The sequence below is a fragment of the Lycorma delicatula genome, chromosome 11 (assembly GCF_047948215.1).
Source record: "Lycorma delicatula isolate Av1 chromosome 11, ASM4794821v1, whole genome shotgun sequence".
NCBI classification, from domain to species: domain Eukaryota; kingdom Metazoa; phylum Arthropoda; class Insecta; order Hemiptera; family Fulgoridae; genus Lycorma; species Lycorma delicatula.
In genome coordinates, this window is record NC_134465.1 from 49650667 (window position 1) to 49665710 (window position 15044).

The 15044-nt window shown below is 27.6% G+C and overlaps 1 protein-coding gene across 4 annotated transcripts in view; it reads right to left on the reverse strand.

Moving 5' to 3' along the window:
- Window positions 1-15044, reverse strand: part of LOC142332010 (multidrug resistance protein homolog 49-like) — a 119403-nt gene that overhangs the window by 65014 nt on the left and 39345 nt on the right. For 3 of the 4 annotated variants that reach the window (XM_075378069.1, XM_075378067.1, XM_075378068.1), the window contains exons 3-5: window positions 12300-12365; window positions 7671-7743; window positions 1982-2169 (exon numbers count right to left, since the gene is read on the reverse strand). In XM_075378069.1, coding sequence (XP_075234184.1) covers window positions 1982-2169; window positions 7671-7743; window positions 12300-12365 — 327 coding nt within the window. Of the gene's footprint in view, window positions 1-1981; window positions 2170-7670; window positions 7744-12299; window positions 12366-13330; window positions 13372-15044 lie in introns of all 4 variants that reach the window. The other variant, XM_075378070.1, reaches the window with a different exon arrangement.

Below are 15044 nucleotides of genomic sequence, written 5' to 3' on the forward strand. Positions count from 1 at the left end.
TTACAAAAACTGCAGTTTTTTCTATCGAGATCACAAATTATAAAAAATGTTAGTTAATTAACCATCTCCCCAAAAAATGACTGTATTTTTATTTTTTCAGCTATATTTTGCTTCAGAAAAGGACTTAATGGGAGTTTTTAGCTTCTACATTTATTACATCAATAGCCCTTCAAACCACTATAAAAAGTTTTTACCCAACCGATTTTAAAGGTCTGTGGTAACCAAAAATATTTTTTTAACTTTTAAAAAATTGTTTAAAATGTATTCTAATTTTAAATGCATCTCGCAAGTTACCCATTCCATTTAAAGAGAAAAGATTTTAATTTTTTGATAGCCCTTATTCTTTAGTTTAGCTTGAAAAAAAAAATTAATAAAAATTTTCACCTCTTCTAAGAAAATTACAAACTTGTTTTTTTTCAGAATAACAGCTATATCTTAGTATTTTTTAAACAAATTTAAAAAGTTATTTTTTTATAAATTTATTATCAGCGTTTAGGGATGTTTTTCTTAAAAATTAATTTTACCCTTCCCTAGAGTATGGGAGCTAACAAAATGGAAATTTTTTTTGGGAATTTCAAATTTTTAATGCTCATAATGGATTTTGTTAAACATTAAAATAACTAAAATAATTTAATACCCCTCTCCTGATGGGAAGCTTCTAAATTTAAAAAATAAAAAATTGAAAAATATTTTTTTAAATTTTGATTTTAATGAATTGTATAACTTGACTGGCATAGCTGGAAAATTTACCCAATGAATTGCATAATTTTTTTTTACTGGACATTATAAATTTATTCCATGTAATCAGATAGTAAACGAAGACTTCTAAAAAGATTGAAGACTATAAAAAAGAAGTTTTACTGTGTTTGAGGAATGCTGTATGGAGAAATTGGCTTAGGCAGCGGGAAAACCAGAGTTGAATATTCCACTATGACAATGGATCAGCTCATGCAGTACCAGTTCATCCAGTAAACGTTCCAAAAATGGAACAAACATTATGAACAATGTTTTGCCAGCATCATGAATTACTCTGAAAGGGAGACAAAGCTATATGGAGTTCTAAATATATTATAAAAAACTGTAATTACACAAATTTTTATGTTTTTTTAATACACCTTGTTCTTGAATGTGGTAATTTCATGACTTTGATGTGCTAAATATATTTTTGCATGTAGTGGGTAATGTATGTAAGTAAATATTGTTTTCATAATATGGTTTGTAAAAAATAATTGTTTTTTTACACACTTGTATATGCTATTTACATCCGTGGCTAAATTTGCATCCTACTTTCCCAACAGACTAAATAGTGCAACCACTGCAATTTAATTTACGAACTGATGAACAAAACTTCTTTGATATTATTCATATCTATGAATAAATTTGCCACTCATCTGTCTAAGTTATATTTGTTTTAGTCATTGCAATTCAATCTAAATAAGCCTGTATTACTGAATCTATTAACGCTAATAAAAAGAAGATGAATGTCTTTGTGATATAATCATGTTTGTTTTGATGTTGATAAATATTGTCAGTTGTTCATATTTGACATTAATCAATCAGTTATTTGTCGATGCTGCTTGATTCTGAGATCCTAAATCATAATTAAATTTGACAAAAAACTATATTTAATGAATAAAAATGATATAAATAAATATAATGTTCAACAAAATACTAAAGAATTTCCTAATGCCTTCAAAACAGACATCAACAACTATTGTGCTATCAACATCACTGCTACAGACATTGTACAAAAGAAAAGATCTGTTAACATACTTTTATAAGTAAAGTATAAAAGTACAACTACTGAGTAGTTTTAGTTAATTTTTATTTATTTATTTAAATAAATATGTATTATTGAATTAATTATTTAAATTTATTCATAGATAACCTTAGATTATATATATATATATTAAGCAACATTTTTCTTTTCTCATGGATAAATAAATAAATAATCATGAAAAAAGTTTTAAAGAGTACTTACTTGTAAAATCCACCTCCAAAATAAGAAAGAAAAAATGGTTTTTCAATTACAGCATTTGGTGTAAATCTTCCAATGAGTAATGACAAGAATTCACCGTATAATTTATTCAAAATAGGCTGTATTGTACCCGCAATTACAGCCAATATTAAACCGAGTACAAACAAAAATTTTTCAAAACAAGTGGAGAACTGAAAAGAAACAAAATGATGCACAATAATATGTCTGAATTTAATTGGATAAAACACCTATAACAGAAACAATAATAAAATAAAGGAAGAGAAATAATCTAAGATTCCCTGAGATGGGCTAAAATTCAGTTAGTTAACTTAACATGATTGCAACTCAATTCACGTGAACAAAGTTCACATTTTAAATACTAATGTTACTAAGTAAAATATTTCTTATTTTTTACAAATTCTCACTATTAGTTATTTTATGGTACAAATATCTTTTACAATTTTATTATTTATGATAATGCTTTCATTAAACATTAATTTTATTTTTAGTCATTTATTTTGTTAATGTTTAATCTTAAATTAAATTTAAGACTTAAATTTATATATATATATCAAAGTTAATTGAGAAATATTTACCCATTTAGTAAATTTTGTTATTTTTTGTTTTATAGATAATAAAATTTAATTCAAATTGTGTACAATAAAATACTGATACATCACCTTGATTGGATTGCTTCAATTCAAGATAAACTGACAATTATTGTTATTAACTTTTCATTTTTCCATGTAGTTGATAAACTATGAGCCCAAAAATAACTTTTTAACCATTAAACATAGACTGTCATAGCCTAAAGTTTTCACATTTTTTTTAGTGTCCTTTTAAATTAAATTTGTTTTCAGTGTGATGCTTCACAGCCCTACCCTTTCCACTAAAAATGTTTGATTTGCTTCCCTATGAAAGCCTGGAAATATGGTACTTTCATACTAAAAAACAAATTGTTTCAAATTAGTAACATTTGCTATTTTTTTTTCCGTGTTAATATTCTGTATCTCCATTCAACATGTATGTAACAAGGACTCAAATAAATTTTATTAATGCCTTCTGAAGTTTGAATCCTTTGTGGTTAAAAAAATTAACTCAGAATTACTTAGTATAAAAAATAACTTCATGTATTTATCTGAACACTATTTTATGTGCATATATTTTTAAATAATTAATATGAAATCTAATCATATCTATTTTACAATTATGTATTTTGTGATGCTGGTCTGATCAAGGTTTTATTAAAATTCCCTTGATCTATCCAGATAAAACCTGGGGCAGTTCCTTTTTTTATCTATAGAGTAGCATATATATCCATTCTTGGTATAATCCATATAATATATTGTAACGAGTAGAAAAGCTTCCAGAAGGAAGAAAGAGAGAGAAAAAAAAAGAATCTAGAAGAAACGACAACGGGATTCTTTCTAGAAACAGACTTATAGAAAAGTGTAGAAGGTGTGAACAATGAAAATTATTTCACTTGAACAATCAAAAGGAGAGATCAGGTACTAGTACTGCAGGTCAGGAAATATAAATAGTTCCAGGGACCAGCAGAATGACAGTTTTCAAGTTCGAGTTCAGTTAGGTGCGCACACGCATGTGTGTGATAAATGAGATTACGATGTGTAGGAGCATTTGGAGTATTTGATAAGAAACAAGTGAAGAGTGCACCACGAATATTCCATATTGGACAGTGGTTGAAAATAAAAAGCTGTTCACTGAGTTATTTGTGAGCAAGACAGTGACATTATTCTTTCTATTTATTTATAAATTGTAGGATGATAGTTCTCTTTTGTAAACAGTAAAAGTGAATAATATTTGCATAGAGTGAATTGTGAATGTTTCGATTGTTATGTATCTTATTGTTAATTCAATATTACAATGGATGTTCACGTCAATTCAGGACCATTGTTAGAATAAAATTTAAATGGAGATTCCTGTAAATTCTATTAGATGTACACATAAGGTGCAAGTGTCAGCTATTATTGCATGGCTCACTGGTGTGAAACAACATTAAACAACAACAACAGTCAGTTGTAAAGAACATGGCATTGAATGTAGAGAATGAATATACGTTGTAATGAAATTTTTTGTGAATGAAGGCGTACAACCCTGTGAGATTTATTCGCGACTCCTCGCACAGTATGGTTATAAGACTCTCAGATGCAATAAAACATTTGAGTGGTGCAAACATTTTAAAGAAGGCTGTACATCAGTGCGTGATGATCCTGGTTGAGGTTGTTCAGAGCAAAGATGAGGTGAAGCAGTCAGTCCTATCTTGGTTTCGATATAACGACAAATCTTTCTACATTGTGTGTATCCGGGTACTAGTGAAACGCTGGGATAAATGTATAAATGAAATAATTAGAAAAAGACCAAATGATACTGAAAACAAAAACAGAAAAAGCAATCTGATTTTTAAATCTGTATATTTTCTTTGAGGAATATTATGAGAATAGAGAATTTACTTTGTTGGGTGATGAAAATGGAAGGACAGAGTATTTAAAAATAAATACCTATTGAGGAAATAGAGATTGAAGGTGGTATTAATAGGAAAATAGTTATCTAAGGATGGAATAATAAATAATAAAATTATAGGTTTATAAGAATTTTAATGCAGCAATGCTCAATGATAAAGAGTTGGGAATAAAGATGATAAATTTACATATGTTGGGGCAACTGGTTCATCGGTAATCTTACAATAAGTTAGAGTTGGAGAACAAATTTTTCTGCTTACATGCCATTACAATTGGAAATTCAAGTTAAGAAGGAAGTAAATGTACAGAAGTTTTTACCACTGCTTCCAAAGTTAAAACAGACTAGAAATAATAAGAAATATTTTTGAACTAGATTGACAGGTGTCCCCGAACAGGAGATCTGTCTGAGGATGTGAATTTAGCACTTCTTGTCAGATGCACAGTTCTGGCCTGTGCCAATGATAAGTTGATTGTAAATAATAATAATAATAATAAAAGCTGTATAAGAAAGTCACTGTGGTTTGATGGTAAGTGTAGAATGGAGAAAGCTAGGTTATGTGTAAAAATAATATTTTTAATATTTTAAGGCAGAATTATACAATTGCAAAGAGAGAGTAGAATCAATTACTTAAAATCATAAAATTATCTAGCAGATTTAATAGTTTTAGAAATATACGAGATACAGGAACGAACTTAACACAAGAATTTAATTGCAATGCAAATATTTAATCAACTGAATAGGTTGAGTACTTCAATGCACTACATAACAGGGAAGAAACTCCACATATAATACTGTACACTGCATTATGTGTGAAAAATAGGGATTTAGATGCAGAAATAACTTCGATGGAATTGTGAGTGCAGCTGTAAATAAAACAAAAAACTGCCAACTATAAACAGAATTCCTTTTTAAGTTTTACAAGGCAGCCCCTGATGAGTTTCTTCAATTAAGTGTTAGGCTATCCAAAATAAAAATGATGTATAGTGTACTCAATGCTTTTAAAAATTCAGTGAGATTTTCTCTGCATAAAAAAGGCTTTGAACTTAGTTATGAATTATTATTGTGGTATATCTTTTCTGGTCTCAGTTACTACTTTTTACAGATTATTATTACAGAGACTCACTATTATAAACCGGAACAATAAGCATAATAATGAATACCAGGTTAGTTTTCACCTTCGGTATTCAGTAATAGATATCTTTAATTTTTACAATATAATTAATTTAAAAGTAAGAAAAGACAGAAAAAAATTTATTGCTTTTTTATTGGCTTCAAAACAACTTTTTTACAGGGTACACAGATAGGCATTATTTTATAAATTATACAGTATACTGTAATTATACAATAATTCATAAAGATTTTAATGAATTTAGTAATTAAACTGAATCATTTGTGTGGTATAACAGAGAGCAAATTCATTCCTTTCCTACTACTTCAGATTTTTTACCATAACTATTTTTTTTGCTCATCAATGATCTTAATGATGAGGTCAAGGAAGGTCTACAAATAGACAATATTAATATCAGAAATCTGCTGTATACAGATTACTTTTAAACAGATGCAACTATTTATAAATTACACTTCTGCTAACATACTCGTACCATTTAAAGGAAAAACTAACATCCACAAAATTTCTAATAAACAGTATCTGGAATGGGTTTATTTTAAGCAATAACAAGTCATACTCTACAAAAATGACAGTCTTTAATGCTCTAATCAAAACTGTAGCTTTATATGAAGCAGATATTTAGGATCATCAGAAATTACAGGAATAGCAGGATCAGAAATATATTAAAAAAACTTGATCTTTCCTAAAATACTTCAAACTGCATTATTTACTAAGAAACAGATTCTACATCTAGCTTATGCATGTTTTCAGACATCGCTCTAATTACACAGGCAAGGTGCTATCTATGAAATATATAGTACAGTAGGCTATTGAGAATCTTCTCTGTGAAAACAGCTGAAAAAGAGGGTTTATACAAGATATGGAGAGAGTGTTGAATATGACTGCCCAGTTGATTTTATGATGCAAAATATAGATAACGGAAGTATTAGTTAGATCAAAAATTGGACATAAACATGGAAGAAACTGGATATGCAAGTAGTTAATAAGGAAAAGTAGATAAAGTTTTCATTTGGTTTACCATAGATTGAATAGGTGTTTATTAGATAAATCTTATATTGGGATTAAGTATTCATGAAACTTTATGACTGTAATATTTAGAACTCATGGTTGTATGTTTAGCTAGTAGTATACATACATGTATATATATAATACAGCTAATAATATGTACAATACTTGAATTGGCTAGATTGGTTAAAACTAGTGGATTATATGAGAAGCACCACACAATATACAACTAATTGTGAATTTAATTATTAGGCATAACCTTCTTGTAGTTTTACTTTATTATACTTTGTTTTATTTCTATTAAAAGATGATGAAATAATGCTTTATTTTTTGGGATATTTAAATAAACAATAAGAGATTTTTTTAATCATTTACTTAGTTAAATTTTTTTCTAGAAGATGGAATAAAGCCTCTGTTTTTTTTGAGGGAATTTGTTTTATAGACTTATTAACCAGAGAACAGGTTTTGTGATGCCATAAATAAAGAAGGTTATTAATTTTATTCAATTATTTTTCTTTTTTATAATACGATATAGTAAAATTAATTTTACATTATATTATTATGAATTTTTGTTAATTTAAATGATTCTATTTTGTTTATCTTTATTCATAGCCACACTTTTATCATTATTTCTGTTATTATATAAATAAATAAAACAATTTAAAAATAGTCAAGTCACCTGGTGATACACACACAAAAATATGTGCATAACACAACTGCAAAAATAGTCTGATTTTTATGTAATCATTCTAGTTAATTTATATTGACTATTTATAACTACTCTCCTATTTTTAATTATAATTTTGTACTTATTTTAATCAAATTTTTTTTAACAGTTTTGCTTGAACTGGAACTGGAATAACAAATCTGCAATTTATCTATGTAGGATACAATTACGTTATAATCAGAATAAAATATTTATTTAGCGATTTATTTTTCTTTAAAGCCAAACACTATGGATTCAATAATGAATTTCTACAAATAAAAACAAATCCATCATAATATTAAAACTAAAACAAAAATTACGGAGGAAGAAAAGAGATAGTTTGAAAAATAACTTTTTTAAGTGTCACTTACATTGCTATGTGATAAACTTTTACATTCATCTGTAATATCTTCATCTACAAATTTATCTCCTTTTGTGGTATTCCTGAAATTATAAAAGTAAAAATAAAACTGTTTTATTACTGCCATAACAGAGAAATAAATTTTATCAATTTATATAAATTATATCTCAATTTATACTACTCAGAAATGATAACGTAGAAAAAAGAAGATAATATCAATAATAATGAATGATACTAACAAAAATTGAACTAGCAATGATAGTTAATTTATAATTACAAATCAAATCAGATTTCATAATTGATTTGAACAAACAAACGTTATGCTTTATATATAATATATAGTATTTTATATATTAATTGTCTTGAAAAATTTATCAGCATTCTAACAAACAGTTGAATTAACGGTTAATCACATATTGATAATTTATGATACGATCAGAATTATTAAACGGATTTAAAATCCTATCCACAAATGTTAGATGTAACTAGGAAATGTTACCTTAAATATTTATAAAAAAAATTTGGAAAATAATAAATGTAGAATAAATAGTTAAATTAACAATAAGCAAATTACTTATGTATACATATGATAACAATAAGAAATGCACATCACAGTTACTTTTTTCTTTTGCATAATTTATGAGAAATAAATTTTATAGCATGTGAATTACACAAAGCTTCACCGGGGTTTTGAATCCACTACTTTGAGGGTGAAAGACAGAGGTGCTACCACTTCACTGTAAAGGTTCAATTAAATTTTGATATAATCAATATAAAAGTGCAACTGATCGACAGGAGTAGACTGAAATAAATAAATATAAGTATTATTAATTATAAACCGCTTTTCAATTAAAAGTACAGAATTTGTCCAAATGAACATATAACTTTGAAAGAGTGAATCTAATAGATTTTTAATACTAATAAAATTAGTACATCAAATAGATTTTCACACTCACAATTTGAAAATCATATACAACAAACGTTCGTTTGCCTTCTCGATACACTCTTACACATAATATACACAAAACTATCTATAACCCTTGAAAATATCAAGCATCTTAACTTCAAGAAAAATTCTCTTCTTCTAGTTCTCCATTAAATCAAACTAGATTATAAAATATATCAACGTGTCTGTAACAATTATCTACAATAGTTATTACTCTTTCATCACTGTCTTCAAGTTGGTATGAACCCACGATATTAAAAAAAATTTTTTTTTTTTAGAAACACCAGGATTCATTTCTTACATTTAACAATTTTTGCAATTCTTTGTAGAACTGCAAAAAATCACTCAATTTTGATGTGGATGCAGTTTTGCAAGATTATAGTTTCAAACTACATAGAATGCACCAAACATAAGACTTAAATAATCAAAAGACTTGTGCACATTTGTCACCAGAAAATAACAAATGATTGATTTCTGTACACAAACGAAATTTTCCATAGGTTCTCACACTTTGTGGTCTTCTGATAGTTTGCCATACAAAACTGATCATGGAAAATGAAATTTTCCAACTCATATGATATTCAAAATATGATTTGGTACACTTCAGGGATTAAAATGCACATTATTTCTGTAATTGATTCATTTTGAAATAAATACTCAAAACACATAATGTGATGTTGCAAACTCCATCAATGCATCTTATTAACCGATGAATATGGCTGGAAATAAGCTATTTTACAGCTTTCGTAAACATGACTTCAGTCACTCGTAACAACCTAAGTAAAATTATACCAGAAAAAATATGTCAGGACTTTATGAGACTACACAAACAGTGTTTAAATTTAGTTTTAAATAAAACACTGAATAAAATATATATTAAAGTCAAAGAAAGTTTGATAAAACATCAAAGAAACAAAAACTTCATAACCAAAAAGACAGGAACATTGGTACTACAAAGTAGACTTATCCACAACAAATCTACGAGTAATTTGCCCTACACAATATACACATGTTGCTTTTTCACACATTGCTTATCTGTAGCAAACACCCATTTCAGCTGACAACTGTATTGAAGAATCCCTATACAAATAAATACCTTACAGTAGTTAACAGCTATGCATATCTACTTACAGATGACATATTCCAAAAATATGAAACAAAAAAATTAATGAAACATCAACTGACAATAAATACATAAAACTAACATACATCAACAAACATTCATACAAAATTACTAGCATGTTTAGAAAAGATTACGGTTAATGTCTACAAAACTATTAACAAATGTGGTTGCATTAAATATTATGTAGAACAAACGAGATATACATTCAGCCACAAACAAAAAGAATATATACAAGCATCACATACATCAAAACCAAACTTTGTATATCACCTCATAGAAACACGTAAGAAATGACTTTATATGTAGCATAAAAAATTAACTGACTTAACATTTATTTAATCAAGACAAAATTGATACTCATTAAATATCTTTTTTGTTAAAATAATGAAAAAAATGGTAAACAGAGCACAGAAAAAGTGTAATATTTGACAAAACCTTTACAACACTTTAAGAACATCACCTGCTGAGAATATCTTAGAACAACTCGTGACAGTTGGTAACATGTGAATTAGTAGTCAATAAGCATTAACTTCATAATTAGCTTTTGTGGTTAAAAAGGCATGAGATGATAATCAGTAAATTCCACTAAAATTTAATTATATACACATGACAAAAATTTTATTACTATTACTTATTATTTTATAACCAATATTTATTTTATAATCATTATTATTATGATATAGTTCTTTGAAAATATATTATAATTATTATGAACCAATTTATCATTAATAAACTTACTACATTTTCATTACAAATTAAAATTAAAGTTATTTACTGGATAGTTTTTGTATAAGTAACTAATAGGTAATTGAAAAATTGATCACCATCCAATTCAGTTGAAAAACAATATGATATGAACAAAAAAATACTTACTTATCTATATCTGTAACCTCATAAAAATTCTAATCAAATGAGTTTTATAAATCTACCATTTACAATTGCTATATAACTACACAAATGTTATGAGTGTGAAAAGGAAAATAAAATCTGTCTTGATAATTGTAAATAATTTTTCTTTGTAAAATTTTCTAGTACGAGGATCATTTAATAATTAAACAGACACATAGCTGTACAGAAAAAATGGTTTATTAAATAAACACAATTTTTTTGTCTACTTTTCTACGTAATCCCCATCAACCTCTCTGCTTTATCCCATCTTTTTAAGAATCTTCTTATCCCCTAAATGAAGAATTTTTTACCTTGATCTCAAAGCCAGTTTTATACTTTTTTTCTTTACCAATTCGTTTTTTTTTAACTTGATGGCACGCAAAGGTTCTTTCATCGAACCAAACAGATAAAAATCCGAAGGGGCAAGGTCAGAGCTGTAAGGAGAATGAGGTAGAAGCTCCCAAACCACTTTGCCAATAGTTTCCAGCCTCAGTTGTGCCATATGAGGTCAAACACTGTCTTGAAGAAGAAGCACGCCTTTCCTCTGCCATCTTGGTTTCTTGATGGTTGTGTTTCTTGAATTTCCTATGGACAGGCAATTCAGGGTGTTTGTTGCATGCTTTGATGCTTCGGCTTCCGGTTCAAAATTATGTATCGAAGTTTCATCACAGGTAAATATCCTGTCCAAAAATGCATCACCTTCGTTACTGAAATGATTTTTTGAGTTCAATGCAAATGCGAAATCTCTCGACTTTGTAATGAACGGTAAACTCTTTGGGAACCCAGTTTTTACAAGTCTTACAGTAGTTTAGTTTGTTTTTAATGATGGAATGAGTTGTGCCAACACTTATTCGACATTTTTCGGCAATTTGTTCATCTGTACATTGTCGGTCTTCTTGGATAAGTGAATCAATACAAGAATCAAATGCCGAATTCGGTTACTGGACGCCTGGAGCGGTGGTCGTTGGTCTCGCTTTTGTGACCACTTTTAAACTTTTCCAAAACTTTTGTTGTCTAAAAACTCATGCAACTACTGCCATATTGTTTGTTCATCCAATAGTCTGACGGTTGTACACTTTCCAAAAGTAAAAATCAGATCACAGAATGCTGATCTTCAAAAGTAGTTTTTTCAGCGGATACGCTAATAACTAAGACTTTACAGGTTATGTTTACATAAATATTAATCAAACAGCTAACACTCTTCGCAAGGTTGCCAACTAACACTTACAAAAGTTTCAATTGCCTGCATTAAGGGTTTCCTTCACGAACAATGTTTGTCTGTTTAATTATTGAATGACCCTCGTATAAACATAAAATAAATATTATGTTAATCTCTTTAAATCTTGAGCAAGACCACACCAATCTACTCTAATCAAAGTCAATTACTCTTGGGGGTTGATCTTCCTCTTATTCTTCCTTTCATGCATGCCATGGATTACTGCCAACTCAGTTCTATCTATGGTGGGTAGCCAGCAAGACAGCCACTTCTTTATTGAAGCACTGTGAAGTAGTGAACTTCTTTATCCCTCTACACCAATCAAAGGATTCATCTATCTGGGGAGGGTACAAAGAGTCTAGTAGCTGAAGTGCATAGTTTGTATAGCCGGGCATCTTACTCTATAAAATCAGTAATTGAATTTAATATATTAAATTTGTATTAGGTTTATCACTTATTAACTTACCTAAATCTTGTGTTATCATCATTTTGGAGTTCAAAATGCAATCCTTTCACCATACCTTTTGTGACACTACAAAAAAAAATTAGTTTTGGTTAATTTCATTACCCTGTTATTATTTAAACATAATACAGTAACAAAACAGGGATTAATGTTAGTTTATTCAAGAAGGAAAACAATTAAAAAATTTTAAATAAAGACATTAAAAATTCTAAAATTTCAACAATTTAATAAAAATGTCTTCTATTTTTTTTTTGGAAAAGAATTCCTAAAACTTGTGTGCTTTTTTCATGATCTTATATTTTATAATAGATCTTTCAATTAAATTCATTGACAGAGTGAGGTCAGATAGAATAAACTTTGACTTTAAATATCCCTTTAGAAAGAAATTCATTGGTCAAAAAATCTGAGGGGTGACTGATCAAGAAAGATTGCTAAAATAAAACAAAAAATGGCAGGTAACATTTTATATAAGATGGTCAAGAGCAGTACACCAGCAATACTGCTCACAGCTTTATCTAATTAGATTTATATCTTCTCAAAACTTTCCTAAAACTGTAGAGAAATAATAACCAACTATAATGGTTACAATTTTTTATCCATTATTGTTTTCAAATATGTTTATAATTTGGGAATCTAAAACTGTACCCACATATTATCTTAAGTGGAAGCATCTTTGACAAGTCAATTTAAGATTGGGCTGCTGAGTACCAAGTATTAATAATTTTGTTTTTTTGCCATCATTAACGTAAAACTTAGCCTCATCACTCTTAAATATTAAAATCACAAAAATTGTTTCTTTTAGTTCAAGAATATCCTGCAAAGCTCTAAGAAGTTTTTGTTTTCTAAAAAAAAAAAGAAATATAGATCTTCCAACATCAACATTTTATATGGGTACAGCTTCTTCAAATATCCAGCATATGGTTAACATTAGATTTTGTTAATCCAAGTGCCTAAACATTTTTTAAAACATGTTTAGGAATCTGAGGAAGAGCAATTAAATCATGCACATTCCTAAAATTTTCATGTGTACTCACAGTTTTGGGTCATCTCATGACTTTTTTATATCCAAAACAGCCTATAAAACAAAATTTTACAAAGATTAATTAATTATGACTAGGCATTGTGTAAAATTTAAAATATATTATTTTAAAGATTAAGAAAAAGTCTACATATTTGGCATGGTGTTACACTTTCCATCATTTTAACTAAAGAACTCTTATGAGGTGCTAAAATACCTCCAACACCTGGCATTCCACCACTATTAATCACTTGCAACAACTTAAAAAAAATCTAATTACAAAAATGGACTAGTTAATAAATATAGAAGTATAAAATGTTGGCAACAATTACTATGAAATAAAGATAAATGTGTTCTAAATATTTTTGTAAGTTGTATATTATACTGGCAAAAGTCTATATGAACCATATATTATTTAAATCAGGATTGCATCATTTTTGAAATACCCATTATATTAGCATTACAGTAAATATTAACATTACTTATTCTTTATCAGTATTAACTACATGGATTACCAACAATTACAAGGAAATGAGTGAACAGCTGACAATTAAACTCATTTAATATAATAATTTTTACAAAAATATAAATATTAAACAAATCAATGAAGTAATTATATAAATAAAGTAATAAGTGTAAACAAAGTAATTGCGTTAAACTATCCATAATTAGAATACAATAATTATATACCTTTTAGCACCTATTATGAAATCCTCCAAAGTATAAAGAAATGCATGTAAATAAATTTAAAAAATCAAACATAACAATATTATTATTATAAAAATTAATTTTATAATCTATTTAATTCTCGCAAAAAAAAATTAAATTGCTAAGAAAATAATGAAAACCTGTTGAGACAAGATTAACTTCAGAATTTCCAAGTATAAGACAAATTTTTCCTGTAATTATTTGTCGGCATTATTATTAAGTTTAAATATTTAAAGAATCATCATTTGAATAAGTTTTTAACTATTTATAATTATATCTAGATACAATAGATAATTTCAAAGAATTTTAAAGCACAGGGAAGTCAAAATTGAACTTTAGAATGAAACAAGACCGCTTTCTTGTATTTTACATAAGCCGATAATACAACAGCAACATTAATTGATGACAAGAGCGCACCAACATTTGAAGATAATTCCTACTTCAATGGAAAGTATGGTAATTATTACAGAAGCTTTAGGATTTTTTATCAGATTACAGTCACAAAATTTATTGATGTGGTAGTTGAATTACATTGGATGTTGGCATGCAATTGTCACTGTGCAATGTTGCTACAGTATGTATCAACATCACTAGTGGTCACTCACAAGAATTTTTTATATAAAGTAAAGTAAAAAATTTTCGATAAGAATTTAATTATACTTTAATACATTTTTAATTATATCCACCCAACAGCAGTAATTTTTCTTTCTGATCTTACATTCAGATTGAATAATGTTAAGTAATATATAAATTTAAAAAATTTTTTTTTAGCATCCAGCCATATTTTATCCAGCTACCAGTTTTGAAGCTTAGTGCCCATCTTGAGGCATCAATTAATTAAAGTTTTGTATTCTATCTAACACACAATTACAAAAAAAATAAAATGTTCAATAATCAGGTTATAACATAGTAATATAATATACAACATAAAATTGTTGTATATAATATCATATTTTAATAAATACAGACTTAAAAAAAAAATCAACATTTGCAATTAACCTTTTCAAGTGGAGCATACATAT